A 26,915-nucleotide genomic window follows, 5' to 3' on the forward strand; every position below is an offset into this window, starting at 1 on the left:
ATTTTGCTCTGTAGTTTTGCTTGCATTCAGTATATGATAACACAAGAGACAGAATTTCAGGGTCATAGTGAAATTTGACAACACAAATATGAACTTTTCTCAAATAAAGAGAGAAATACTTTTCCTACTTGTAAAGGAAAGACGGCTAAACTAGCTTTCCAAATCCTAATTCTTAAAGGGACCGCACACAATGGATGGAGAATGGACCCGACAGTGTCAACTTTACATTGTTAAGTATGATGATAGGCTATTGGATTGTAATTTGAAGGGGGAGAAAACATACAAACCAGAACGCACGCACATATGTAGCATGTTAGAGTTATAAATAACTTGTCCATGTGAGAAACAATAGTTTAATTTAATGACATCACCAAAAAAAAATATATATATATTTTTTTAAAGCCAATAATGCCAAATTATTTGGGGGGGCTGAAGAACATTTTAGGGAACATTTAGCCCCCCTAAAATAGGCCAAACGACACCCCTGATAATCAGCCTGATGGTAAAGGAACTCCCAAAACAAAAATTACTCTTCACCTTTAGAAAACCAAACTATGCCATAGGAGCCATCTTTACATTTAGTACTAGAAGTATTTTGGAGCAAAGCTGCACAAAAAACTATTTTGTGTAAATTTGACCTGATAATAAAGGAGGTGACTGATATTTATGAGGAATATACTTCAGAGATTTGGATCACCGCCTCAATGTATGCAGACAATGGGTTGTACGGTCAGAGGGATTGATCTATCCTTTATCTTTCACACCACTTGTTGATGTACTCATCTGCTCCTGCACTTTGTCAGAGACAACACAAAGCTGGCCACACATTACGTCACCATAACTGCCGCAGAAGTGTTAAGCGGTTTGAAAAGTTCGGAGCCTGACGCGTGCTTGAACCCGTTAGCTGTCCACTACTGACATCTAGTGCTGAACTCCTGCACAGGTATACCTGTAGTGTCACACTGTAGTGCCACTAAACTTTTAGCCTGATGTTCGATGCACAGATCATCACTTTGTAGTCTCCTGATCCTTCTTTGTATAAATGATGGATGCACTGTGTATATGGTCGGTTCTGATAATATACATCTTTGACTGCACTTTGTATCTGACTGTACTATTATTCTGACTGTACTGTTTGTTTCACATCATGTTTTGTCCTTTCTGTGGACCCCAGGAAGAATAGCAGCCACTAAGGCATCAGCTAATGGGGATCCAGTTATTAAACAATCACTAATATAAAATAATAAAACATATGAAATAATCCACTCTTTATTTCTCCTCACACATCCTCTTCTTTACATCAAGTGTTTCAGTGGAGACTTAATAACACTCACAAATAAACATCTGTTACTTACATTGCACATTTTCATTGTTATATGATCGATAAAAATAAAAAAAACAGCAATCTTTTTTTATTAAATCCAATAGATTGCAACACTTTCAATCCACATACTTTAAAAAGAAAAGATTATTCCCACAGCCCATCAAATCCCCTCGTCATGCAGCAGGCGAGCGAGCCAGCTGACAGCCAATAAGCAACGCAGAGGCAGGCGGAGTACATGCACGCGCCAACACATGACGCTTATATCAACCCGATGGAGGTTCCCTCAACCACAGAAATATACTTTCATGATTTGTTCAAATAAAATATTACAAACCTAATCATTTCTTTTTTTTTTTTTTAAAAAGGAGATTTACAGACATTTAAAATGTTAAGGCAGCAGGTTTCTCCTTAAGCATCAAAGGAGGTTATATTCTTCCTACTTTAGACTTTTCTCCATGAGTCACAAAAGGTGCTTTTTTTTCACACATTTTCCACTGAGGACAGAACAGTAACACGTTGCAGACAAGCATGTTGTGTGAAGCTTTTCTTTTTTTGTTACGTTCAACTGTTGTGCCTTCCTCATTCAGACACGTGTCACTGCTTCTGAAGATGAAATTATATTGAAAGGACGAATGTGACTGAAACCAAAGAAAACTAAGATTTTATCCACAGACTGTGTTGAAGATGTCGTCAGTCGAACTCCACACAATAGGGGTTTGTCGACACCGAATAAAATTAACTTTTACATTTTTAAACTGAGTTGGAATGCACTGTCACATGCCTGAGCTTCACATGCTGGTAATTGTTATTAAATCCATTTATTTTTCCCAGTCAGTCGTATTTTTCCTCTGCAGTTTTACAAAGACGTTTATGATAAAAACAAATAAAAGGAAGATAAATCATCTGTAAATAAAACACGTTATGCGCTCTTAAAGCCTATCTACTTGTGACCTTTGGCTTGCATAGAGACATTTTGATATTTGAAGACTTCTCGTTGCGTTTGTAAAAGCAGCAGCATGGAAATGATTGGTTATTGATTATTAACGACCCGTTGGAGGTCATCGTCGCTGTCATCCTAACTCGGCCAACTCTCAACATTCAGCTTTCGGTCTCAATACGTATTGCCCCAAAAATACCATCCCTGAGCGCCAGATCACAACTTGCGGTCTTAAAGACCTTGCATAATAAGTAGACCACTGCTCATCATTGCTACTTTCTGTTCTGCAACCTTTTTGGCAATAACCCCACAACCATCGTACTCTGCATTAAACACTACGGGGGTGTCAAAGTGATGTTAAATGATTTAAATTAAGCTTTGCTCTTCTCACAAACATACACCCTTTATACTCTTTTCTTTTGCAACTCTTAGCTGAAAAGGCAGTTACGTTTCTCCGCTGAAGGAAAACAGGAACATATTTCGATGTCCAACAAACAGGAAGACGGATCCTTTGCAAGCGCAAAGAAATCAGGTGGCACGAAATGAAAACAGACCAAAATACAATTAAAAATATGAAATCTGAAGTAAACGTGAGCTCCACAGTGACTGCAAGAGCCGTCCGTCCTCCACTGATCTTTACTTTCCTTTAAACTCGTCCTTCTCTGTGCCTTCTTTCTGTCGGTCCGCCACAGGAGAGTCTGACCACGGTTTACGTCCCTGCAGGAAGGGAAACGGGTCAGCTCCCATCTCGGCACTAAAGGACTCTCCGGTGTTCCCGTCCACGTTGAACCACAGCGCAGTAGGAACTGTCCTCTCCTTGACTCGGTACTCGTGTGTACATTCCGTCACCGAAACTCATAAATAGGCATACTGTGCTCTCGGACATGGTTTAGGTTTAAAGACTGATACCTGCAGGGGCGAGGAGAAGAGAGGAGTCAAATGTGGCAAAAGAAACATGTACTAATGTGGCAGAAGATGTTTGGTAGTTACCATTCTGAGCTCCTGTGGTAATAATAACCCTCGATAGTGGCCGTGGACTTCTGGAAACAGATGTAATAGAAGCCAGCGAAGGAGGCGCCGCTAATGTCTTTGATCGTGTGGTCGGGGACTAAAAACTGCTCCTGAGGGTGCAGAAAAAAAAACACAAGAGTGGAGGTTAGAGCTCAAAGCTAAAACAAGGACAGAGAGAGAGAGAGAGCGAGAGAGAGAGCGAGAGAGAGAGCGAGAGAGAGCGAGAGAGAGCGAGAGAGAGCGACTATGTACTAACCTTCCACCTCATGAAGACATAATCACTGCTGTCCAGCACTTCATAGTCAAAGTCATCCGAGTTGAAGCTTTTGGCATATTTGTAAAAAGGCTGGAACTTGCCCTGGAAAGAGTTCATGAAGTACTGGTAAGAGAATAGAAACTACGGAGGTGCTGACAAGACAACAACTGTAACTCAGGACGCAAAGTCTAAACGGAATTTTCTTTGCAATTTATGGGCTTTTTCTGGAAGACATAAGAATACAAAAGTGTCCGTGAACTTGTTAGATGAAGAGCTGTCGGCTCAAATAAAAAAAAAAGTCAAACCGAACATACCCAGTGCTTTCTGTCCACGTCCTCATCTGCGTCCCACTTCCTGGTTAAAAAAGGTCTTTTTCGACTGATAATTTCACCAGCAAAGAATGTTGTGAGAGTCGGATACTCCTGTCACACAGAGACAAGGTGGATATGTTAACTGTGGTTCAACTTTGCAGCAGAAATTACAGTAAGTGATGCAACAAATAGTGTTAAAAACGTTTTCAATATCTATATATTAGGATATACTTGTAACAGCTTCAACTAGCTGTGCTACAAATCAATCATTAGGGAGAATCTTTATCATTATGCATGTTGACTTACTACAGATAGGCGAGCAAGTTTGTTCTCTTGGCTTAATTTTCTCACAAACTCGCCAGTTTTAAATAGGATCCTGCGTTTGTAATGGGTATACAGTTGACACACTTAAGCTGAGGACTAGAGTGCAAACCTGGATAAAGAGATTCAATCTAGGTACATCCCAATTGTCCACCTCTAAGCTTTTTTATTTACAATTCAGTCTGCATCAAGCAAGTAGAAACCAGTTCCCACTCGCTTCAATGTAGAAACCAGTCTGTGCTCAGAATAAAGGTCAGTCTTACTACATCTGACCTACTTTCACTGCTCACCTCAGTCAGGCCTTTGATCTTCAGGTATCCACACAAATACGAGTCCTCCACAGTCACGTGCTGCAAACACATTTAGGGAATAATACATAATTATGTAGTGGCCTGAAATCACAGGTACAAATATATATATATATATATATATTTTTTTTTTTAAATGCAGGAGAGGGGTACTGTGAACAGACACAAACCGTACAAAGTGGGTTTGCAGTCAGGCATTACATTTTCTGTCAGTAAGGCTGCTGACACTGCTGTCAAAAGTCAATCATTGCAGATTATTACTCCTTTAGGTCGCTAGTTGCACAAGATGCTAACGTGTATGTTTGGAGAGTGTGTGTGTGACATTACTGCAGAATAGGTGTCTATAACGTTGATTAATGAAATTAGGTCCAAATTCTTAATGTCACAGCAGAAACACAGTGAAGTAGCAATAATTAGGTCAGCGTACTGAATGACAAGCTAACGACAGCTAAGTTAGCAACTACTGCTACAAATATGCTGACTTTGCAATGTGGCAATAAACAAACTAATGTTAAAAAAAAAAAGACCAAACAGGACAGGTTCATGTCAGTAAAAATATACCTGTAAAACAACCTCAACGTCGTAGGAGTTGCCTTTGCTCTTCTGATAACCCCGAAACTGTGAGCCGCTGTACAGCAGCGACGTGGCCACCCCCGGCTGGAAGGTGTTGATCGGGGCAGGGGGAACAAGCGAGGCCAAGGATGTGCAGGCCGAGCCGGTGGTACTGAGGCACTCTGCTCGGACAGGCATGATGAGCGCTAAGGTGTCACCGTCAGCAACCGTCATTAACTTTACGGCTGAGAACACTAGAGCCGGACAGAGAAGGGGTCCCGACAGAGGCTCTGCCAGCGGCACAAAATCCCCGACGTCCCAAAACTGTCCATGGACCGACTACCGAGGAGGAACACTGCAACGTTTCATGTCAAGGCTCCAGCTTCCTGGAATTGCATTGGCTGGAAAACTAGTGCTTGGCTTGAGCTAGACTCTTATTGGATAGTGTACCCAAAATGCATTCTGGGAGTTGTATTCAATTTTCCTGACACACCACAATTAGAGCCGTATAGAGGGGGAGTCGCGTCAACGTCAAAGTTCAAAAATCGCTTGATAAGTCACGTGATTCACGAAGACTTCAGATAGTTCCAGGAAAGACTTGGCGTGCATTTTGCTCGCGAAGATATTGGTGGAAATCGGTGCAAACAGAGAGACAGAATTTACAATATTTATATTGAGCAACGACTTACGTATTTAGATACACCAATTTGTAGTTTTTTTTCAGTAAAATGTCCTAATATTTGAGGACCAGTAAGTGTAACAGCTAGAGTTACCTGCCCCGTTGACATATTTTAGGTTAAAGTCCCCTCGTTTAAGGACAGTGTGCGATTTAGTGGCATCTATTGCAGATTGCAAGCAACATCATTCTCCTCCGTTCACCTCTCCCTTGACAATGTCAGAGAACTACGCCCTCTGGTAGGGTTGGGACAGGACAAGGCGCTCATAAGACTTCATAACCATCGAGGTCAGGGCAACGGGCCTGTTGTCATTCAGTCCTGTGATCCTTGTTTTTTTGTTGTTCGGGGATGATGGTGGAGGTCTTGAAGCAGGCTAGTATGTGGCATGTCTCCAGCGAGGTGTTGAAAATGTCTGTGAACACTGGAGAAAGCTGATCAGCACAGTGCTTCAGGCTGGAGGGGGAGACAGAGTCTGAGCAAAGTCTTAATTTACTTATTTTATTATTTCAGTTCAAAAAAACACATATTAGTTTTGTACTGTCGCTTTTCTTGTGATGTTATTCTTCTTAAGTAGAGATGTACACCACATTGATCCACATGTATGTGGTCGCACCGGGGACCACGAGAAGATGCTGAAACGGTATAAAAATGTTTTTAAACACACTTTTATACCTTTAGGCAGAATCGTTTCACAGATAAACCTTTCAGCTGCTCCAACAAATGGTCCGCATATCTGTAGATGTCTGAGATTCGCGTGCGGCTCTGCTTAAGTTCTTTGTCTTGAATCTGTAATAACCCATGAAGACAAAAAGCAAACAATATCAAGACAGTGAGATACAGGAGAAAGTTGTGTCATCCATGTGAAAATATAAATTGAGGTGTTTGTTTTAATGTAATTTCAGCTCTCTACCCCTTCAACGAGAGCAACTTTCCAGGCATCGGCACGTGTAATCAACTGAGTCTCTCGGTCCTTGATCTTCCACAGGTGGTTCTTGTGGCTGTTGTCCAGTGCATCCATCACTGTGTCTTTGTCTACAAACAGCTACACAGACACAACACAGGTGTGAAAGGCGGAGGGCACTGACGATGGTATCCAACCATGTCCCAACCTTGTCTGGCCTGTTCAGGTTAATATCTGTCATCTGATGTCAGGTTAATCTCTTCACACGATACTGTTATTATTCTGCTATATCTGCAATAACATATAAACTTCATTACATGTGAATAATTCTATATTCCGTCCTATATTTGGGATTAGCCAGTTTGGTCTAAAAGGGATACCACTCACCATTTCATCACGATCTGGCATGTCCTCATCCTGGTTGTCCTCGGCCACGTTCTCCCGAGTTGCTGCAATCACTTGCACCTTCTCATGATATTCATTCTCCAGATCTTGACATTGCACAAACGTACGACTGTGTTATGGAAAGTCTTAACTCATTCACCCGAACTGTGTGTGTGTGTGTCACTGTGTGATTCAAACAATGACATCTAAACATGACTCGATTACTGACCACTCCAATTGGATTGGGAGCAAGTTGCTTCCCCAAATGAGGAAGTGCAGTATCTCAATAGCTTTACCCCGAGAACAGTAATGAACCAGTGTTAACGGAAATGATTCAAAGCTCAATGAGAAAGGATATGTCCCTTGAGCAGTTTTAATGAAGTTGCCAATCATGTCCGAGATGTTGATGTCCAACTTTTTGATGCTATCCTGAAAAACACAGAAGGCGTCATTATGTTTTTGACATGTAGGTGTAAGAGGATGTTTTAAATCTGTAGCTATAGAACACACACACACACACACACACACACACACACACACACACACACACACACACAAACAATACACTAACCTCCAGCTGGCTGATCAGATGACACTCCAGTGCCAGGAGGCTGTTACAGAGTTGGTTGATTTCCTCTTTGCAGTGGTTGATCTTGACCATCACGAGGTCTTTCTTTGATAATTGCTGCAACTCCACTATCCTCTAGAAAAGTGTGAACACAACAGATACCCTCGTACTAATCACTCAAAGCAGGTAGACTGACTTATCTACATAAAGTACAGTGCAGGTCTTTTGAAAACATTGCGGTCCAAACAGCTCACCCCTTTGTGTTGCTGCTCAAAATGTGCCAATATCTGCGATGCTTCTCGCTGGTAGCGTGTCACAGCCTCGTTCTGACCACTGAAGAAGGAGTTCACCTCCGTCTCTCTTCGCTTATGTTCAGCCAAACCTGTTTCCAATAACTGCATACACAGCTCCACCATTTGCTGTTCAAATGTAAGTGTAGGGGTTAAGGAATATAAGTTATCACTAATTCACCTGCAGTAGATTAGAAAGTCAAGACAACACAGGATATGTTTGAAGCAGAGGAGCCACTTCAGGCACACAGTGTAGTGTCTCTGCCTCTGAGTCGTCTTTGAGCATGCTCTGAAACAGGTGGGAGCCATTCAGGAGCTCCACAAAGGCATCCTGTAGGTGAAGAATAACTGAACTCAAACACAGGATGTAGACAGAATGAGGAGCGCTCAGTGGAACATAATGTTGAGGATGACCAAATGTGTGCATTATGCTACCGTGTGTAATTTGACTTCAGCTTCCTGGCTTTGCTTAAACTCATCAGCTTGTTGTGTCTCCAGCTCCGCACGTTTCACCTCATCAAGGACATGGCGGTATTTTATAGATGCTTCATTTTTCTGTACATAGACACACGTGATTTGGTTATTATCAACTCTGCAAATTGCAAATAGCCACGTGGAATTTCCGAACAAACCTGGGCATTGTCATGCTGTAAAAGAAAACGATTTATTTAAAAAAATGCTTTTAAAAGGGGAAGACACCAGATTGCAATTTGGGTTTGAGTCTAAACACACCACCGCCCATGCTTACTGTCTTCTCGTCAAGTAATCTGTAGTCCAGGCACACCAGGTTTGGAAGGTATGCTGCGATGGAAGATTTGTAACCGTCTTCCTTAGAGACAGGATTTCCACGTAGGTTGACGGTGAACAGGTTCTTGAACTTCCTGAGATAGAGCACCTTTGAAATGCATTCAAGTTGTATTTGATCATGTCAACATTATGTCATGTTGTATTCTGAAAATGCAAAACACTAGCTACTTGATACTTGCAACACAGCGTGATACAACATAATATATGAAGGATTCATGCAAGAAAATCTTGTTACGTTGTCCAGCTGTCCAAGAAGGTTGTTTGCGATCAAGAAATGAGTGAGTTTCTCGAGTGTGTCCATGTTTTCAATGACAGAGATTCTGTTGTTGGACAAATTCAGCACTTGAAGCTTCCGCAGAGACACCAGACCCTCGATTTTCTCTATTCTGTTGAATGACAGATCTGAAAGACACATTCAGAATGACATTATTAATGGTAGTTTAGGATGTTCTCTACATCAATACATGCACAATTATTACTGAAAGCATGAGCAGAATATAAATATAAAGCTTCATTTTACTAAGCCATGTCAGACTAATCAGACGGTCCAGGCCCTCGATCTTCTCTATGATGTTGTTGTTCAAATCCAGTCTGGCCAAAGATGTGAATTCCCATAAGTGGTCAATCATCAGGATGTCTGTAAACAAACAAGCTTTCATACACCTAAACGCATACACATTCATTATTATATTTTTATTTATTGTCATTTTTCTACTGACTTCTGCATTCCAGTCGTAGTTTAAGGGTTTCTTGGAAGTAGATGTCACCGGCCTTGACAATAAGCGTAACGTGATCTTCAGCGGTTTGCTCCACTATTGCCTTCCGAAGAATCTGCTCATCCATCTAAAGTAATAAACAGATTCTATTTTGTGAATTTGTAGCTTACTTTGAGGATGCTAAACAACAACAACAAAAAACACATTTGATGATGTAACAGCTAAGATTATTTTAACTAGATAAATGAGTTTACCAGACCAACATTAACGAGGTTAACTACTTACGACAGTCACAAAGTCATCTAACCTCTTAACGTTACCTCTGTTGGCTACACACTGTTACATAGCAACCGGCTGACTTTAAGCTGCGTTCAAGTACTCAAGAGAGAATTTGTTAAAATAATCGTTTAATTAAAAAAAATATACCTTACTTAACTAGCGTTATACATGTCATAAAAACACAAAATAAAATAATACAATCGTTTGCCGTGATGCCAATATGATTTGGTGCACCGTTGTTGTTTTTTTGTAGTTTTTCAAAAGTAAAATATAGGCTCTATCCACTTAATCCGTTTTTAATGTTCTATATATTCAGAGGATGAATGCTTGAGTACATTTTTTCATCGTATTTTTAAATTATTACGGTACACTATCAAGTAAAACACACGTTCGTATATATAAAAGGGTTTGTTGAACATAACTTCAGTTGCTGAATCTGACCGACATTGATTTCAACCAATTGTGTTAAACGCTCCCTTTTATGGACCAATGGCATTCCTCTGTGGGCGGGACTTAATATCACCTCTGGGCCTTAAGCTCCATCATTATCCCGAGCGGATTGTTTGTTGTCAAAATGGAGTTCTTACTTGGAAATCCGTACAGCACTCCCGTGGGCCAATGTATAGGTACGTTCGCCTTGAAATTATTTATCAGAGATGTGATACGTTCTCCACCGTACATCATTTGAATGTGGGCAGACATTGGTGTATTGCTACTTAGGGTTTACGGTACGAAAATAGCGAGCTAGCAAGCATCATCGCAGCAGACGTCATCTACTTGGAATTAGCTTTTCGGCTAATGTTAGCCAGAGCTAACCTAATTTAGTCCGCTAAAAGCTCAAGTGCGTTAACTGCATGTCCCTCTCCATGTATGTAGACAAATGCACTTCTCAAGGAAATGAAATGACAGGGAATGACGTGGTTAGTGACATGGCTCAAAGTGTCTGGCAGAGCCTCAGCCAAGTTCAATATGTCCTTAGTTCCCTGAACAATAGTTGACCACTCTGCTCGGTCAGCCGGGTTGGTTTATCGTTTTAAGGCTGTGTGCTGCGGTGCTGCAGAGGAGAAGAGAGGCATGTGGTCCACCACATCCCTTTGGTGTGGCTGGTGTGGTTGTATTCATCTTTGCATTTTCACAGTTGTCCTCAAGGCTTCTCTGCGCGTTTATCACGACAGAATAATATAAATGATGAGATGCGTTTGGTCTGATAATGTGAAATCGTAGTTTGGGTGCAACAATTTACTTTTATTTTTTGTTGTTGTTTACATATCAGTTTAATTAAAATGTAATTAGGCTCATTGATGAGAAACTCTCTAGATTGCCTGAATATCACCCACCCCAGTGCACTTTGTTACAACAACATCATTACTCTTCTGTCTCTTTTTAAATTCCTCATCTTGGGTTATCATAGATCCTTTCCTATTGACTTAACTTAGTCTTTGCGCGACTATAATAACATGCACTCTCTTTATTTGTATAACAGTGTTGAATTGATTTCCAACGCCAGTGTTTACACAGTTGTGTAAATGACCCGAAAGAATTTTAAGCGGCATTTCCTGTTTAATTCCTGTTTAGTCACGTCCCTGCAGAACAGATGTGTAACAAACATTCATTTGTCACAATGTTGATCTGTGTTTACCTTCACAGAAGCAGTCAGTCTTTTATAAATAAGGAGCCTGTCTATGTCGATGACACACTTTCTCATGTTGTTCCCTAATCTGTTTTTCAGTTCCTCAATGATAGAAAGTAGATAACCATGCGGTGCTTTAAACAAGCTTCTGGATAGAATGTTTGGAGGACGGACGTCCATGGGAGTTGGCGAGCGTTTGAGTTGTCCACCGGCCTTTTGTGAGTGTTGTCCTTCACCCGCTGGTCCGCTGCTTTGTGCCACGTCATTCACACCGGCCCTCCGCTACCGACTGTGAGCGTCGACTCAAGCGTTTTGTTTCTATAGAGGTCTTTCTAGGCCACATCCATGGGTTTGTTGTAGGCAGCACTTCTCGGGTTTCACAGAGATGTGCTGTATCTCCTGCTTGATCTCTGCGGTCGAGTTGCTGCACTGAGTTGTACAGCCGGGCTATCTGTTTGGCTGTTGCGGTGGTATTGTACACCGCAGCAGCAGGAGGGCAAAGGATCAGCTTACCTGAAACATTCAGAGAGAGATCGACAGAACGGATGCTGAGGGATGCAAGAGAGGAACTTTGTAGAGCTGTTTCATGTCCTTCAGTGACTGAGAAGGCGGTGGAGGGGTTTAGAGGTGGTGAATGAGTTTTCTTGTCTCCTCTTCATTGCAGTCAGTCAGTCAGTGAGTGGTATTTGCAATGCAATAGTTCATTCATTTCTTCCACTATTTGACCGGACAAAGTTCCTCTGAGTGCTGGTTAATGCTGTGTCTCGGGAGTTCTGTACATCACCAGAGGTGACCAGCCATTGTCAAACTGCTGCTATCGCTGAGGTACGTAGTGAAGGAATAAATGAGCAGACAAATTGAAAATGTTTAAGTCTAAAAAAAATGGACCGAAACGTGTCGAGGTGGGGCCAGGACGGGGGAAAGATTTGTGGCTTTGTTGTCGGCGGATGGCACAGCCTGCCACCGTTAAAGCCATGTGATCGACTGGCTTCACTGGTCGATTCCCAGGACCGGGGGGGGTAAGACACAACACCATGAATGAATGAATGCACTCGGAGGACATTTAACTTCATTAGCAAGGCTCCGATTGTTGAGCATCCTTCCCAGCTCATTTCACACGGAGAGATTAGTTTTCTCTTCCCTCCTCTGCCAGGGGGAGAGAAGTTCCTCCCGTCCAAGCTCAAGAAGCGTCTAATGAGAATCCATCGAGTGTCAGTCACGGGAACTCGGCCACAGCTCAGATGACGAGCAGTCCTGATAGATATCAGCTTTCACTGACATGATGGATGGATTCAGGGGACGGCCGGGGAAGGAGGAGACAGAGCGAGGAAACGCAGCGATGACTGCGCTGCCAGTTCATCCCTGTAGCTCCTCACGGTCTGGATCGCATTATTTCCTGGCTGTTGCCAAAATGATAATAAATCGAGTGGAGTTTAAAAAGCCTCTGTGGCTTTGCTTTTTCAGCTGATATAAGAGTTATGAACACACAGCCAGCTCTCTTGCTGACTGTTGAGCAACAGGTGGTGAACGATATTTTATTTCATGAGAGTTTTCTTGACAAAGCCAGAACAAAATGCATCCAAGCAAAACCCGAAAACGCGTCTTCTTCATGCTGTGAGTGAAGGGATGCTGCATGAGCACAGTATTTTCTGAAGGATTTGTTTTTTCAAAGTTAGAGCAGTTTGTTTATTTTCACGAGAGATTTCTGTATTTCTGTTTTGCTCACTAGTTTGAAGTGGGAGTGTCGCTTGTCAGTAAAAGGTGACGTCACGTACAGCGCACCAATCAGAATTCAGCAACACCTGTCTGATGACGGGTAGTGGGTTGTTTGTTCGCTTTCAATCAAATCGGATCAAACTCCATCCACACAGTCCTACAGGAGCAGATTAGTGTTGAAGACTAATAAATTACCTCTTGACAGGTTTTTATTTAATTTACTTAAACTGTTGCTTATTTAGTTATATACATGTTGAATAATGTTACAGGGAAAAAGGATTCAAAACCAAGATTATAGGGGCTTTTATAAAAAAAGACATTGGAGAAAGAGACATTGCTCACTGACTTGCTTACACAACAGTTTTCACTTTTCGATGTTATGTAAACCATGCGTGGCTTTAATTAGTGTGCATCGACTTCAGCACAGGCGACAGCCGAGCCCGACCGAGATCCAGCTTCATGCTTACCAGCGAGACAGCTGGCGGGGCGTAAACCGTGGATGAGGTCTAAAAACAAAAAATGTACTTCACTGCCAGCTGCCCTCAAGTTTTTGTCGTTGAGAAGCCAAGATTTATTCATCACTTATTAATCAGATAAAACTAAAACTCAACCATCTGCAGGCGGTCATGTATATTATTGTCTGCATTTTAAGTGACATTATGTCGGGTTGTTAACAGGTCTGTGTGAAAAGCCACCAGCGTCCTGTCTCACAACACACGTTACTGTAAATCAAATAAAAACTGATGTTTTCTTCATTAGTATGTTGTTGTGTAGATTAATCTACAGTGAAGACTATAATGACGTAAACTCAGGACTCTATGTTTACATTTACTTCTAGGGGCACCCCTCAATGAAACAAAAAATAGAGGTACTGACAACATTATATGGAACTGTCTTAAATACAATAATATAATAGTCTGTTTTTGTGTGTTTTCCTCCAGAGAGGGCCACAGATGGAGGCCTACAGAACGAGGACTGGACCCTCAACATCGAGATATGCGATATCATAAACGAGACAGAAGAGGGGTGAGTTCATCATTGTTGGGTTATAATTTGCTTCATCAGCTCTTTGTAGGAAAATACCTCTGGTCCCCGAACTGTTCGGTCATTGTTTGGTCCCACTGGCTGACTGAGTGACTCTCCGGCTACCAGTGTGCTTCACCAGCAGACACCACACCACAGACGGCCTGTTGTTCTCTGTAGGTGTCACTGACTGAATGAACCCATTAAGCCTGCTGCAGTAACACTGGTATACGACACAATGTAGATTTTGCATCTTAAGTCGGACCATAAGCTACAACAAAAACGCATGCATGTACTGGTTTGCATTTTTCGCTGCTCCTATCAGTATTGAAAATAATTATGCATCGTAGAACAAGTTTTTGGTTCACCTACAGGAAGGCATTTTAATGTTTTGTAACCCTAAATAAATATAATCGTCAAGGGATCCCGGCCAATATCGACGTTATGCACAGAGCTTTTTTTTTTTTTTTTTTTTTTTTATTATCATGAGGAATAATGGAATCTGTCTTTTTCCATTTTCCCTCAACACTTTCCCTTTTCTCCCCTGCTTTTCACATTCTTCATGCCTACACACACTCATTGTCTTGGCATGCACCATGGGTCCCTCTCTGTCACACTCAGACACACGGAGGGAGTTCAGCTTCACAGAACACAGAACTTCTTGTCTTAAAGACATTACACAGTGTCTGGTTAGCTCTCGGAGTTAAACCGGAGATTCTGCAAGTAAAAATGACTTTTTTAAGAACATATAGTGTCTTAACACGTGCTACTGGGTTAAGGAAGATGTAATAAAATGGATGCACCATCCAAAAACAATTGACACTGAATCAGAAACACACACACAGCTCCTCGCGTCCTCGCTGTTCGAGGACGCTATCGGACTTTGCACTCCATCTTTATCCATTTGTCTACTTCAGCTCCCTCGTTAAAAAGCATATTCCAAAGCTCATGAAGGAGCTTATTTCGCCTCATCTGCAGTGAAGAGATGGGCAGTGTGAGGCAGAGAGCCAACCTCAAGTCTTATCACATGGGCCGCTTTGATCTTGCCTTTGGGAGAAAACAGTCACTCAGAAAGAAGAGAGGGGAAACAGATGGCGTGACAGCACTTCTCTGTCTCAGTCAAACCGCTATGCCGACAGACTGACTGGCATCTGTTATTGTGGCACGGAAAATAATTCATTCCAACAAAGTCGAAGATGTTATGCCTACTCTCAGCTGGGGCGCTTCATCCAACTGTGTCTCCGCTGCTGTTTTTCCCCTCCAGGCCGAAAGACGCCATGCGGGCGCTGAAGAAGCGACTCGGGGGCAACAAGAACTACAGAGAAGTGATGCTGGCGCTGACGGTGAGGAGTTAAACTGGCATCGCATTCACCAGAACAAGTTGTTGTTGCTTTTCAGTGTGTAGGGCACATTAAAGGATTTCACCTGGCATAAAACTTGACCCCTCCTTCGTGTTATTCTGTGTGTGTGTGTGTGTGTATGTGTGTGTGTGTGTGTGAGAGAGTGTGAGAGTGAGTGAGTGAGTGAGTGAGTGGCACTCCTGCCATGCTTCTGTCTCCCGTTTAATCTTCTTCTCCCTCCCTACAGGTTTTGGAGACATGTGTGAAGAACTGCGGCCACAGGTTTCACGTCCAGGTGGCCAACAGAGACTTCATCGATGGTGTGTTGGTCAAAATCATCTCCCCGAAAACCAATCCTCCAACCATCGTACAAGACAAAGTGCTGTCGCTTATACAGGTATTGGGGCTTTTTCTGCTAACGGACTATTTATGGTTTTTTTTATGTTTATTGTAAGTCACAATGTTGTGTGTGTGTGTGTGTGTGTGTGTGTGTGTGTGTGTGTGTGTGGCAGGCCTGGGCTGATGCCTTCAGGAGTTGCCCCGATCTAACCGGTGTGGTCCACATCTATGAGGAACTGAAGAGGAAAGGCATTGAGTTCCCGATGGCCGACCTGGATGCATTGTCTCCCATCCACACACCGCAGAGGGTGAGAAGAAAGAAACGCAGTATAAACACGTATGTATATTCACAACGCGATGTCCTTAGGGGTATTTTTTTTGCTTCCAGGTTACAGCAGAGGTGGACCCCGCCATGATCAAGTACCTACCGGCCTCACCCGCCGCTGGGACCCCTAAACCTGCCCTGATCCCGATCCCAACCCTGGCCCTGACCCCTGCATCTACCACGCAGGCCTCCCTCATGCCCAGCCCCATCACAGCTACCCCTGAACAGGTGAGAGGCTTCAACAGCAACCTATGACCCCAAAAGAAAATGTACTTTCTGCGGCACTATTTAATTTCACCAGAGTCCGTCAATACAGCAGATTTATCCAGAGTTAGCAATTAAACTGTGAAGTGCGTAGATTAAAGCGGATTACAAGATTTCAACTGGACACCGTGACCAACTCAATCGACCGCCTTGGAGAACATCTGCAGCACTGCTGGTACCGAACGTGTCCACATGATCTCTGACCTGCTGTGCTTTCAGATCGCCCGGCTGCGCAGTGAGCTGGACGTAGTGAGAGGAAACACCAAAGTCATGTCAGAAATGCTGACAGAGATGGTCCCCGGGCAGGAAGACGCCTCTGACCTAGAACTGCTTCAGGTGAGAGGCGCATGAATGAGGTCCACTGTATTCTAACCAATGATGTCATGACTCAACATTTTCCATCAAAGTTAACTATTACGGAAATAAATCTGACTGGATTTTGAGTTGAACATGAAGGTGAAATCCAAATTTAGAAGACGATTTTGAGCAAGCAAATTTGTTTGGTTTTCTCAAGCTGTATTAATGAATATGGGCTCATGTAAGCTAATTAACTATAAGAGTTCCCAACACACTAAAATGTGTTAATTCTGAAAGCTTTCCAACATGGCACGTCAACTGTAAAGTGTTGTAATTATGTTCACCCACCAGGGGGCGTAGTGCCTTTAGTTTTTAGTGGAAACAGTAGTGAAAGTCAAGCAGAGTTTAATCTCCTAAAGGCAAAGCCACTCAGGTATTTGTCAGTTTTAAGGACCTGGCCCAGCTGTAATTGTCAGGTGCAACTTTTTTTTTTTATTTTTTATTTATTTTTTTTTTTTTACACATTTGAGCAAATATTTCTATCTTGCTCAAAATGAAATGCCTTTTAAAAAAAAAAAAAAATACAGGTACATTATATTTATTGTACAGTTAATTTCCCCATATTTAGATGTATAGTGTGTATGTGTCTGATAAAACTATTTGATCCTCTATAGTTAATCTATTGATCAATCTCTGCAGGAGCTGAACAGAACATGCAGGGCTATGCAGCAGAGAGTGGTCGAGCTCATCTCACGGGTCTCCAACGAGGAAGTGACCGAGGAGCTGCTACACGTCAACGACGACCTCAACAACATCTTCCTCCGATATGAGAGGTACGGTCGATCAGAATTTATGTTTAAAGCACAACAAGGGCTTCAGAAGAGGGTCCAAGTGTGCGCAGTAATGTAACAGAACCAGCCCAATGTGTGAGATCAAGGCTGGGTCCAGTATGTTAGATGAATAAATATTTGGTTCTTACTAGAACTAGAACCTAAATTCATGCTTTTAAATAGGAGGCTCCAGCTGTAATTATACCCAAACTTGTCAATGAAAAATCTATTTTTTTTTCGAGAAAGCTTGCTCAACACTGATTGAACACAATTTTTTTTGGCAATTTCAAACGCCACAAAGTTCCAGAGCTCGTGTGAAGACTCGGTCCTTTTAAACATTCCGCGCCTTCAAAACTGGTAAAATGTCTCTTTCATGAGAGTTCTGGAGATGAAAGACGTGTAAGCATCTGATCCCCACAAAGTGGAAAAACACTCAAAGGATTTTGTTTCTGCTCGCAGGTACGAGAGGTACAGGTCGGGTAGAGCCGCGCAGAACAACGGGGTGAGTACCATCAACACAGTCTGTGTTCAAAGAGCAGAAATCAAACGCACAAATGCTCTCTTAGGATCGCCTGTTTTTCTTTTTAGCATTTGTCCAATATCAGCGTTTGTCCAATATCAACGACGCTGTGAGGGATGCTTCAGACAAATCTGTCCACATAGCCATTTTAATACGTGAATGATTTATTCCCATTAGTGATGGCGTACACAATCCACCGCAGCATTAACACTTCATGCAAGTCGATTGCATTCTTTTAGCTTCATCAAAACTGGAAGAGCAAAGCGGAACACGTCCCAATCTGCTATTCAGAGTGTGCGTTTGCCAGCGTCAGTGAGTTGCCAGAAGGGTCGGGGGCATCTCTCGCTACGTCCCGCATTTTGTGTTCGCATTCTGTTGATCTTTCTGTGTGCTCTTGTCTGTTTGTGTTGTGGCCAGCTGATGGAGGCAAGTATGGTGCCCAGTACCAGGTTCAATCCTTGCCAATGTGCCGGGGATGAACAGAGTGATGAATGTTTAACACGTCTGCTGTATGGAGCTAAAGCTTAGACCCATCGGTAGCACTGTGTGAAACCAGACACTAAATGTCCTCCCCTTCCCTTCCGTCTTGACGTCTTGTGCAGATGTTTATGTAACAAACCTCTGTACTGTTCCTGTGCCTCTGACCCACAACTACTCACCCTCAATGTTGTCTCATATTGTGTAACTAGTCAATCCTGTAGCATTTCAGTAGATACAATGTATTCTCTCTGTATAAGGCAAACACTCGGTAATGTCATTTTCCTCAATGTGCTTTCTTCATCTCAATTTTCTGCTTGAACTGAATTGTTGACGGCCATCTTTTTCCCTCTCTGTGCTCCCTTTTCAGATGTTGAATGAGGCCACAGAGGACAACCTGATAGACCTGGGCCCAGGCTCCCCTGCTGTGGTCTTGCCCAGGATCAGCTGTAGCCCTGGGTCCAAATCCATCGCCGGGGCCGCCGCCTCCCCGGGCCCTAACCCCACCACGGCCTCTCTTTCGTCTGCACTAGCTAGTATTGGTAAGAACAAAAAAGGGCATCCAGTCTATTATACACATACACTCTCTCTTACCAGAGCTACCCTCCCTGCAGACCTGGCATTTAGCTGCATTTAGCTGTTCTGTCCTGAGTCTTTCTTCATAATCCTTCATCTCTGCTTTCTCCGTCCTCTCCTCGCTCCTCCCCCTTTTCTGCTCTTCTCTCTCGCGTTCCCTCTCCAAGATGTAGCTTCGGACAGCGTGAGCGGGACCCTGTCCTCTCTGCCCAGCCGCAACCCGGATGACTTTGACATGTTCGCCCAGACCAGGACCAGCTCTTTGGCGGAGCAGCGCAAAAAGTAGGTTCAAGATTTCCTTTTGCTTCTGGGGCAGCCTGGATCCTCTCATGTTTTTATTCAGGGTGTCATTCTTTTAAATTGAATGGCTTTTCATCACCACCTTTTATATCTAAACTAAAATATACCCATGTGCACTTTGTGTGATGAAGTTTAAACTTTTTGATGGGCCCCCTTAACTTGCTTATCGTGAATTATTACCTCGTGCATTTGCTAAAATGGCTTTGGAATAACTCCAGTGTATGGATGTTGATCTGGTATTTTCTCTTCCAACAACTTGTTGCCTTCAGCTGTTAAATTGAACATTAAGGTGGAGCAATAAAAGTGATGAAGTAAGGGCAAGGTGCACAAGTTTCTCATTTGATAATAATGCGTAAAGTGATATTTTATCATCCTTGCTGCGTCACTTTATTGTTGATTTAGTCGATTTACTTTTCCTTCTCCAGTGCTTTGGATTTGTTCCTGTTCTTGATGAATGCTGCAAAATTGCAAAAAGGGTATTTTGGGGAATCCGGTGTCGCAGCAGTTTTTTGCCACATAACAGCAACATCCCTGCTGGCCAGAGAGCATTGTTGCATTTCATTTTCCTCTCTCTGTCTTTCTCCACTGTGCTGCGTCATGAAGGCAAAATGACCAAGAATAATATAATAACTCCGACCATTGTTCCTGATCTTTAAATAAATCTCACCTAATGTTGGTATTTGACCAGATATTCATGGAAATAAAATGCATTATAATCAGAGTATGAACTGTTTTACTGTGTTTTTTTTAAATGATCTTAACTGTGCTGTGTATGTTTTGTGCGCAGTGTAAAGTACGAGGACCCTCAGGCTCTGGGTAGCCTGGCCTCGGCTTTGGATGTGAGACAACAGAACACAGGAGGGGTGAGTACACTGATGCATGTAGAGTGATGCAGCGTTCACCCACATATGGAGCGTGGGAGTTGGTGTTATTTCCATGGCTGATGAGCCTTTCCTGTACCAGTCTGTCCTCGGTCTCTCCCTGCATGTGATGGCCTGTGATACTGTTCTACAGTCCGCTGCGGTGCTACTTGAACTTTGATCAAACAAAAGGCCGTCGGGTTGCTATTGCTGAATAGCTAAAATAAATATCTTGCAACATGGTAACTGTTCAAGTGTTAAGCGTGCCGATAAGGGAGCACTCAAAAGATTATTTAAACATAAGTTCTAGCTGTTTTGTCTTTACTTTAAAAAAAAAAAAAAAAAAATAAATATATATATATATATATTTTTCAAACCAGATATCAGTGCTTTTTCTGTTCAGTTAAATATAAAGAGAACTCCACCCCAATCGCTTTGTACACAAAATCAAACTTCCTCCTGTCTGAGCACACATTGCAATATATTTGCATGGCTGCATATGTGCACAGATGATTCTGAACTGCCATACACACACAGTGGTGATTGCGCATACCATCTCTTTTTTTTTTTTAAGTCACGTCAGGTGCCCTATGCCTCGCACAGTGCTTTTACTTTACCTTTTTATTTTCCTCATTTTCATCTTTATGGAATCAACCTTCTCGCCTCTTTTTCTCCCCCTTTTTTTAAATGACAGTCTCCTCTTGCATATTTGACTCCTCCCCCTGTCTCTCTCTCTGCACTGTGTGCTCTGCTGTGGTGGGGCCTGCTACCTTTCTTCTCTTGTGTAAGGTGTTGTTCTGTTGTTGATTCAGCCGAGTGTAAAAGGGGATGATAACCCAGCAGATCAGGAGCTGCCCATAGACAGCTGGCTTATTACCCAAGGAATGGTGAGGACTCCATCCTCAGTGTGTCCTCCTACCCCATCCCTGCCCCCCCTCCCCCATGTCCACCGTCACCCCTGCTCTCAACCTCCCACGGCATCATCCATAACCCTCATGAGCTGCTCTCATTTTTTTAGCCTCATCTCGTTGCGCTGTCCTGGAAGGCCCGTACCAGGAAACCATTACCAAAGCTTTTCCACCGGAGAACATCCAACCTCCATGTCGGTACAGATGTTGCACTCTAGTGTTGGGCAATATGATGATACCTTTTAAAGGGATAGTTTGGATCTTTTGAAGTGGGGTTGTTTCAGGTTCTTATCCGTAGTCGGTAGACGGCGGTTGGCACGCGCCCAGTTTTGAGAAACCGACACAGGATTCAGCAAAGTCGCACAATAACAGAACCTCGTACAACCCCGCTTCAAAATATCCAAATGATCCTTTTAAGACGTTAGCAGTTTGTCAACCATCGCTGACTTTGCCGACCTGCTTCTGCTGAGGTAGCCATCGCTTTAATATCTGCTTTATTGGTTGTTTTAGGTCATGCAGGCATCTTGCAAATCAATAATGCGTAATGAAGCAAGCTTTATTAGTTCAGTATTAAGTATTTAATTCATTGGATTAAACAAAAACATACGTTCTCCAGGATTTTATTGATGCAACCAGTTTATTTATTTTAATTTACAGAAAACAATATTTATTGCTGCAGTGATATAAAGTTACTTGTATAATAGTATAGGGTATTATCAATATTGCCCACCTTCATTGCACTCCACTGACACCGGCACTAAACCCATTACTGAAGCGTTCCTCTTTAACGCTGCCCCTTTATAGACGGGTTAATGAGCTTGACGGGTCACCCGGAGCTTCCATCAGCCCGATTCATCTCTTAACGGTCACACACTAACACAGCAGGGAAGTACAGATACTTCTGCTACACAGCACGGCTAAATCAACAATGGTGAACATTGTTAAAGTGCTGATAACGCATCACCCAAGCAAAGGGATGGTTGATTTGCTGTGTAGTGGAGAGTATTTGTCAGCTGTCCTCTTAAATGTCTTTGGATCTTAAATAACACACGAGATGTAACTAACATCTCACCCTAACCAGAAATAGATCAACTAACATATGGATCAGTAGTTGTAATATTAACATATTAAGTTAATATTATGACTGAATATTTGAGTATAACGGATTACACTTTGAACTTTTATGAGTGTTAAGGGAAGACTTCTTATTGCACACTTTTCTACAGCATTTTCTCTTGTTCACACAGCTGCATGTGTTGTTTTCTTCCTGTGGATGCCTTTCACTGTCCTGGCCTTTAATTTAATGAAGCTCCTTCATTGCCTTAACTGTTATCTCACGAGGAAACCCCACCCGTGTTCTTGTCGTCGACAGCAGGGTCTCAGCAAAAAGGTTTTTGTTTTCTCTATTCAAGTTTGATATCAGTTCGACGTCAAATGTGGACTTGGACTTCATCGCAGGGAAAAGGATGTGGAAGAAGTATCGTGTGTAAACATAAAGCCAGCTAGCAACTTTAGCCATTTCCCAGAATGCTGCTCATCCGGCAAATAACGCAACAAACTTTCCTCGCAGTCCTGATTCACCGCGATCGTTTGGTGTCCAAACGCACGCCCTCCACTTTGACGCGGCGTCATCACATCATCAGTCAGTGTGTGTGTGTGTGTGTGTGTGTGTGTTCGTGTGTGTTCGTGTGTGTGTGTGCGTGCATGTGTTCGTGTGTGTGTTCGTGCGTGTGTGTGCTCGCTCCATGTATGCGCGCGCTCGCTCCATGTATGTGTATGCCGTGGGATTGCCCCCGCCTCTCGACGGTCCCTGTGCTTTCAGCTTTTCCCAGCCAATCAATCTCTTAATCACGTTCAAGCGATTTGCTAATTAACTAATGATGTGGAATAATTAACACTGCTGTGTGACATTAGTCGGCAGCTGTTAAGCCATGTCAGCACTACAGAACTAATGAGAACAATACACAACCTGGGAACTCCTGAACCCATTGAAGACAGCTGAGCTGAAACAATACGAGCACAGACTTGAGAGGGGTCGAGTGTCTTTTGAGCAAATCTTCTTTTTGTTCTCATTAATCATCTTCCTCTCCGAGCCTTTGGTGACTCCTTTTTTTTTTCTTTTTTTTTTTTTTTTTTTTTTTTTTTTTTTAATGGATTTTTAAATTTTTTTTTTTTGTGTGTGTGTTATAATTTTTCTTTTTGTTGTCGGGGTTGGGTGTCTTCCCGTTGTGTGGCTTTGGTGCTGCCCCTTGGTTTGTCCATGGCTTTGCTCCGTAGATCCCCGTATCGCAGTCCTCTGTCATGGATGACATAGAGGAGTGGCTCTGTGCTGACGTGGTGAGACTTCTTTACCTTGATTTATATCCTTTTCTCCCCCTTCTCCCCTCGGTTTGGTTCTGTTTTTCTTCAATAGCGCATTTCACCCGTTGACTTTAGTTTCCTTTCACATCGCATCCTTTCATTCACTGTAAACTAATGTATTTCCACAAATGGCTTCCATATAACACTTTGGGGTTTGCCTTACGAATGCTAACATAGTGCTAATGGTGGTCACGTTAAGATGGGTTCCTTAACATGTGCATGTGGAGGTTGTGGAGTCCGGCTCAAGAAGGTTCCTTGTTCTCGTCACCTGTGAAAAAGTGTGGACGGATGAATGATTGACGGATTCTTCGTGAACGACTTTGAATGGAACTTGTGTGATGCTTTTGAGTATCAACTAAATGTGTTACTGACTGTCCTGTCCACTAAGGTTTATTCCTCTCTTTTGAAACAAAGACGACTCCATTAATGATGCCAGTGTGTGTACATTATCTTCTGACTTTTTTTCTCAATAGAAAGGGGATGCTGCCGAGGACGGGGTGACCAGTGAAGGTACAGACCGATCACAGCTGCATATGCTCCACTCGCTCTAATGTGTGTGAAGCCTTGTTGATTTTTCATCTGTTTCTCTCAGAGTTTGACAAGTTCCTGGAGGAGCGAGCGAAGGCACCGGACTCTCTGCCGTCTCCCCCCGGCGCTCACCCCGCTCGTGCAGCTGGTGGCTCCCACAAGAAGGCTGAACGGACGGAGGATGCCCTCTTTGCCTTGTAGACTCTTCTCGGAGAACCTCGGGTCGCTCTCCAGGGGCATCTAAAGGTCCTCGCCCCGAAATGATTCCTCCCTAACAGTCCCTCCGGGTCCCATTTTGTTGCTGACTGGCAGTGGTGTGGCAAGTGATCTCCACCTCCTTGTCGTTCTCTTGCCACGCTGTTGCTTTAACATGTTTACTGCGCACGACTGTGTTGCGTTTCTACTATATATATGGATGTATTGATCTGTCAGCGTGGGATGTACTACTCGCAGCTCTGCATCTCATTTGTAACGCACCACCAAAGAAAGACGAGCTAACTAGTCTGATGTGGTTTGAAAATGTGGTATATTACTGCGAGGTCAATGGGAAAAGATTCACTTACAGGTCAATGCTTTGAGTCGGTATGAAAGCATACAATTAGGATTACATTGTGTTTGACTACATTCAGCTAATTGCTAATTTATGCATTTATTGTTTTAATGGTTTGTTCTGTACTATGTACTAGCTCTGTGGTTCTGGTCCAGCCATGCTTTTCTCCACAAAATACTCCAGTTAGAGCTCGAGTCTTGCTTTTAATACTGAGATATGTGTGGAATGGAAACAGGCTTTATGACCCAATTTGCCTGAAGCAGCGGGGACAAAAGGCTTATTGTTAGCAGGCTAATGCTGCTAATAGCTAAATGTATAACAGCTACTCTTGATGAGTGTACGCCCGCATTCCTTTTACCAAAGGGAATATAAAAAACAAAAATCTGAAAAGGCACTAGTTAGGATTCTTTGTGTTTTTAAATGGCTAAGGGGAAGGAACGTGCCCGTGGAATATTTCCCGTGAGTCTTTTCAGTCCTCTGAAAAGCTACAACAAATTAGCCGCCCTTGGAACAATTGCAAACACTTTAAGCCATTCCAAAGAACGTTGAGGCTTTAATGACCGGCCAGTATTGAGTTTTTCCTTCCCCTGCTATGTTGATGTTTGTGCACTTTGAAGCAAAAGCGAGTCTGTATTTTTTTTTTTTCTCCCTTTTGCGTTTACAAGATGCTTAATATTTTTCTAGGGGATGGGAAATGGTCATTAGATTGACTTCATTTTGCACTTAACTTTTGTCACTGTGTTATTGCAGGGCTTGTTCACAAATAAGAGGATTGATGGACAGTTAAACTTTAAAAAAATAACACGCTCATGCAAGACAGAATATGGCATTTAAAGGATCAGCATGACTTGGCGCTGGCACCATAATCAACTAACGGACAAAAAGTAAAGCTTAGAATAATGCACTGTGTTAATATAGGTGCATCTTCACTTACTCTCAACTATGTAATCTATATACCTCAAAATGCATGAATTCTAGATTCTGTATCTGGTTAAACATATTTAGACTCATAGTAACATCCAGAGGGCAGAGAGGTTCATGTATCGTTTGATTCCCTGATTGTATTTTCATAGTTCATGTTTAAAAAAAAAAAAAAAAAAAAAAAAAAAAAAAAACCCTTTTTATCATTTATCTTTTTTGTGGTTGAGGCTGAAACACTTTCTTTGATTTGTGCAGTCAAAGCCGTACTTTCGTTCTTGATGTGTTTTCATTCTGTTGTGATTCATCTGCTCCTGTTGCAGCTGCTGCCAAGCATTTCTGTGATTGGCTGATTTCAACAAAGTGGCTCTGACTGGTGTTTGTCTTTGAGGCAAAAAGCAATCCTGTCTCCATTCCAGCTCTTTAGCTTTCTTTCTTCTTTTTTTTTTTTAGCTCTGGTTTGTTTTAACGTTGAAGATTGTTTTAGTCCATTTAAGACCAAAAGCCTTGTCAATCAAGGCATCCCAAGATGTAAAAGCCTAATTCGTGCATCATGCATTACGTGTCGTCAGTATAGACCTTCCACTAAAGGGAAATATTCATGATTTGTTATACTTTAACATAATTGCAACTTTGTGTCTGCGTAATCATTATGATTGAATATACAAATGTATTTTAGTTCTGGAAAGTTCATGATTAATGAGCTTTAACTTTTTTTTTTTTTGAATGCTGTATGGTTGCATATGGTTTAATATGGTTGCCACGTAACTGAGATAATAGCGTTAAATTTACAATCAACCATTGTGTTCACTTTAATAACAAAATGTACGATGCAAGCTGAACAAAGGATTACTAAAGATGTAACGGGAGATCCTTAAAAAGGGAACTTGAGTAATTTTCTGTTTGTATGTTACGCATCTCTGGATCTGTAACAGTGTATTGTGTTACTCGCTTTTATGAAGCTTAAGTCCTGATTGCAACATGCTATCTCAAAAATGGTTATTGAATGTCTTTTAATACTGAAGAAGCAGAACATTGAGCGGATGTTTGGTGGACATGGAAGAGAGGCTTGTTTTCCGTCGGTGGGTGTCCCATGTCTGTGTGGCTGTGCCATCTTCTGCCGTTACTAATGGTCAGATTTTTGTTTGACCTGCTGCACGTATATATAACTGCCCAATAAAACACTAGCAATGTGTGACCTCTACCTCACAACTGTTTGTGGTTATTTTACAATTAAGGGGCCGTGTGACACACTCACTTCTTCTTCTTCATGTGTACATGCTGATGCAACCCATTCGCAATCTTGCACTGGTCACATGATGAGGCTCTCGCCCACCCCCCCCCATGTGTGGGTTCATGGACATTTCATCCACTCTGCTCAACAAATCTTAACACATATAGTTTTTATATATACATTTTGCTTCCTTTGTTTGCCTGTGGGGCGCCACTGGCAGTGAGCAAGTGAATAAGACATGCGTGTTTATACAAACTAACCCCATCACCAACAATAC

General features: G+C 42.4%; 3 protein-coding genes across 6 annotated transcripts; 1 reads left to right on the forward strand and 2 right to left on the reverse strand.

Moving 5' to 3' along the window:
* Positions 1 to 1,669: 1,669 nt before the first annotated feature.
* Positions 1,670 to 5,411, reverse strand: gid4 (GID complex subunit 4 homolog). Its single transcript, XM_031872205.1, has 6 exons — positions 5,030 to 5,411; positions 4,451 to 4,510; positions 3,843 to 3,950; positions 3,529 to 3,630; positions 3,252 to 3,382; positions 1,670 to 3,170 (listed from the first exon to the last, which is right to left on the reverse strand). Exons 1-6 carry the CDS (start codon positions 5,252 to 5,254, stop codon positions 3,107 to 3,109), a joined length of 690 nt encoding a protein of 229 aa, XP_031728065.1. The 5' UTR covers positions 5,255 to 5,411; the 3' UTR covers positions 1,670 to 3,106.
* An 812-nt stretch (positions 5,412 to 6,223) lies between these two features.
* On the reverse strand, positions 6,224 to 11,874 carry drc3 (dynein regulatory complex subunit 3). Its single transcript, XM_031872188.1, has 13 exons — positions 11,786 to 11,874; positions 9,367 to 9,490; positions 9,168 to 9,284; positions 8,883 to 9,049; positions 8,589 to 8,735; positions 8,276 to 8,395; positions 8,059 to 8,171; positions 7,805 to 7,979; positions 7,554 to 7,685; positions 7,341 to 7,411; positions 6,986 to 7,106; positions 6,608 to 6,739; positions 6,224 to 6,483 (listed from the first exon to the last, which is right to left on the reverse strand). The coding sequence occupies exons 1-13, from the start codon at positions 11,792 to 11,794 to the stop codon at positions 6,364 to 6,366; spliced, it is 1,548 nt and encodes a 515-aa protein (XP_031728048.1). The 5' UTR covers positions 11,795 to 11,874; the 3' UTR covers positions 6,224 to 6,363.
* tom1l2a (target of myb1 like 2 membrane trafficking protein a) lies at positions 10,172 to 26,608 on the forward strand. Of its 4 annotated transcripts, none has more exons than XM_031872184.1 (16): positions 10,172 to 10,268; positions 13,930 to 14,014; positions 15,276 to 15,354; positions 15,599 to 15,748; positions 15,864 to 15,998; positions 16,079 to 16,243; positions 16,499 to 16,615; positions 17,276 to 17,409; positions 17,866 to 17,908; positions 18,774 to 18,945; positions 19,147 to 19,261; positions 20,067 to 20,142; positions 20,952 to 21,026; positions 23,325 to 23,384; positions 23,882 to 23,918; positions 24,001 to 26,608. In XM_031872184.1, the coding sequence occupies exons 1-16, from the start codon at positions 10,217 to 10,219 to the stop codon at positions 24,135 to 24,137; spliced, it is 1,632 nt and encodes a 543-aa protein (XP_031728044.1). In that variant the 5' UTR covers positions 10,172 to 10,216; the 3' UTR covers positions 24,138 to 26,608. The 4 variants fall into 4 exon arrangements, with proteins under 4 accessions (XP_031728044.1, XP_031728045.1, XP_031728046.1 ...); XM_031872187.1 differs by lacking the exon at positions 10,172 to 10,268 and adding an exon at positions 10,344 to 12,097; XM_031872185.1 differs by lacking the exon at positions 20,952 to 21,026.
* The last annotated feature ends 307 nt before the right edge of the window (positions 26,609 to 26,915 follow it).

This window comes from Anarrhichthys ocellatus, unplaced genomic scaffold (assembly GCF_004355925.1).
Source record: "Anarrhichthys ocellatus isolate YVR2014 unplaced genomic scaffold, GSC_Weel_1.0 scaffold62, whole genome shotgun sequence".
Taxonomy (NCBI): Eukaryota; Metazoa; Chordata; class Actinopteri; order Perciformes; family Anarhichadidae; genus Anarrhichthys; species Anarrhichthys ocellatus.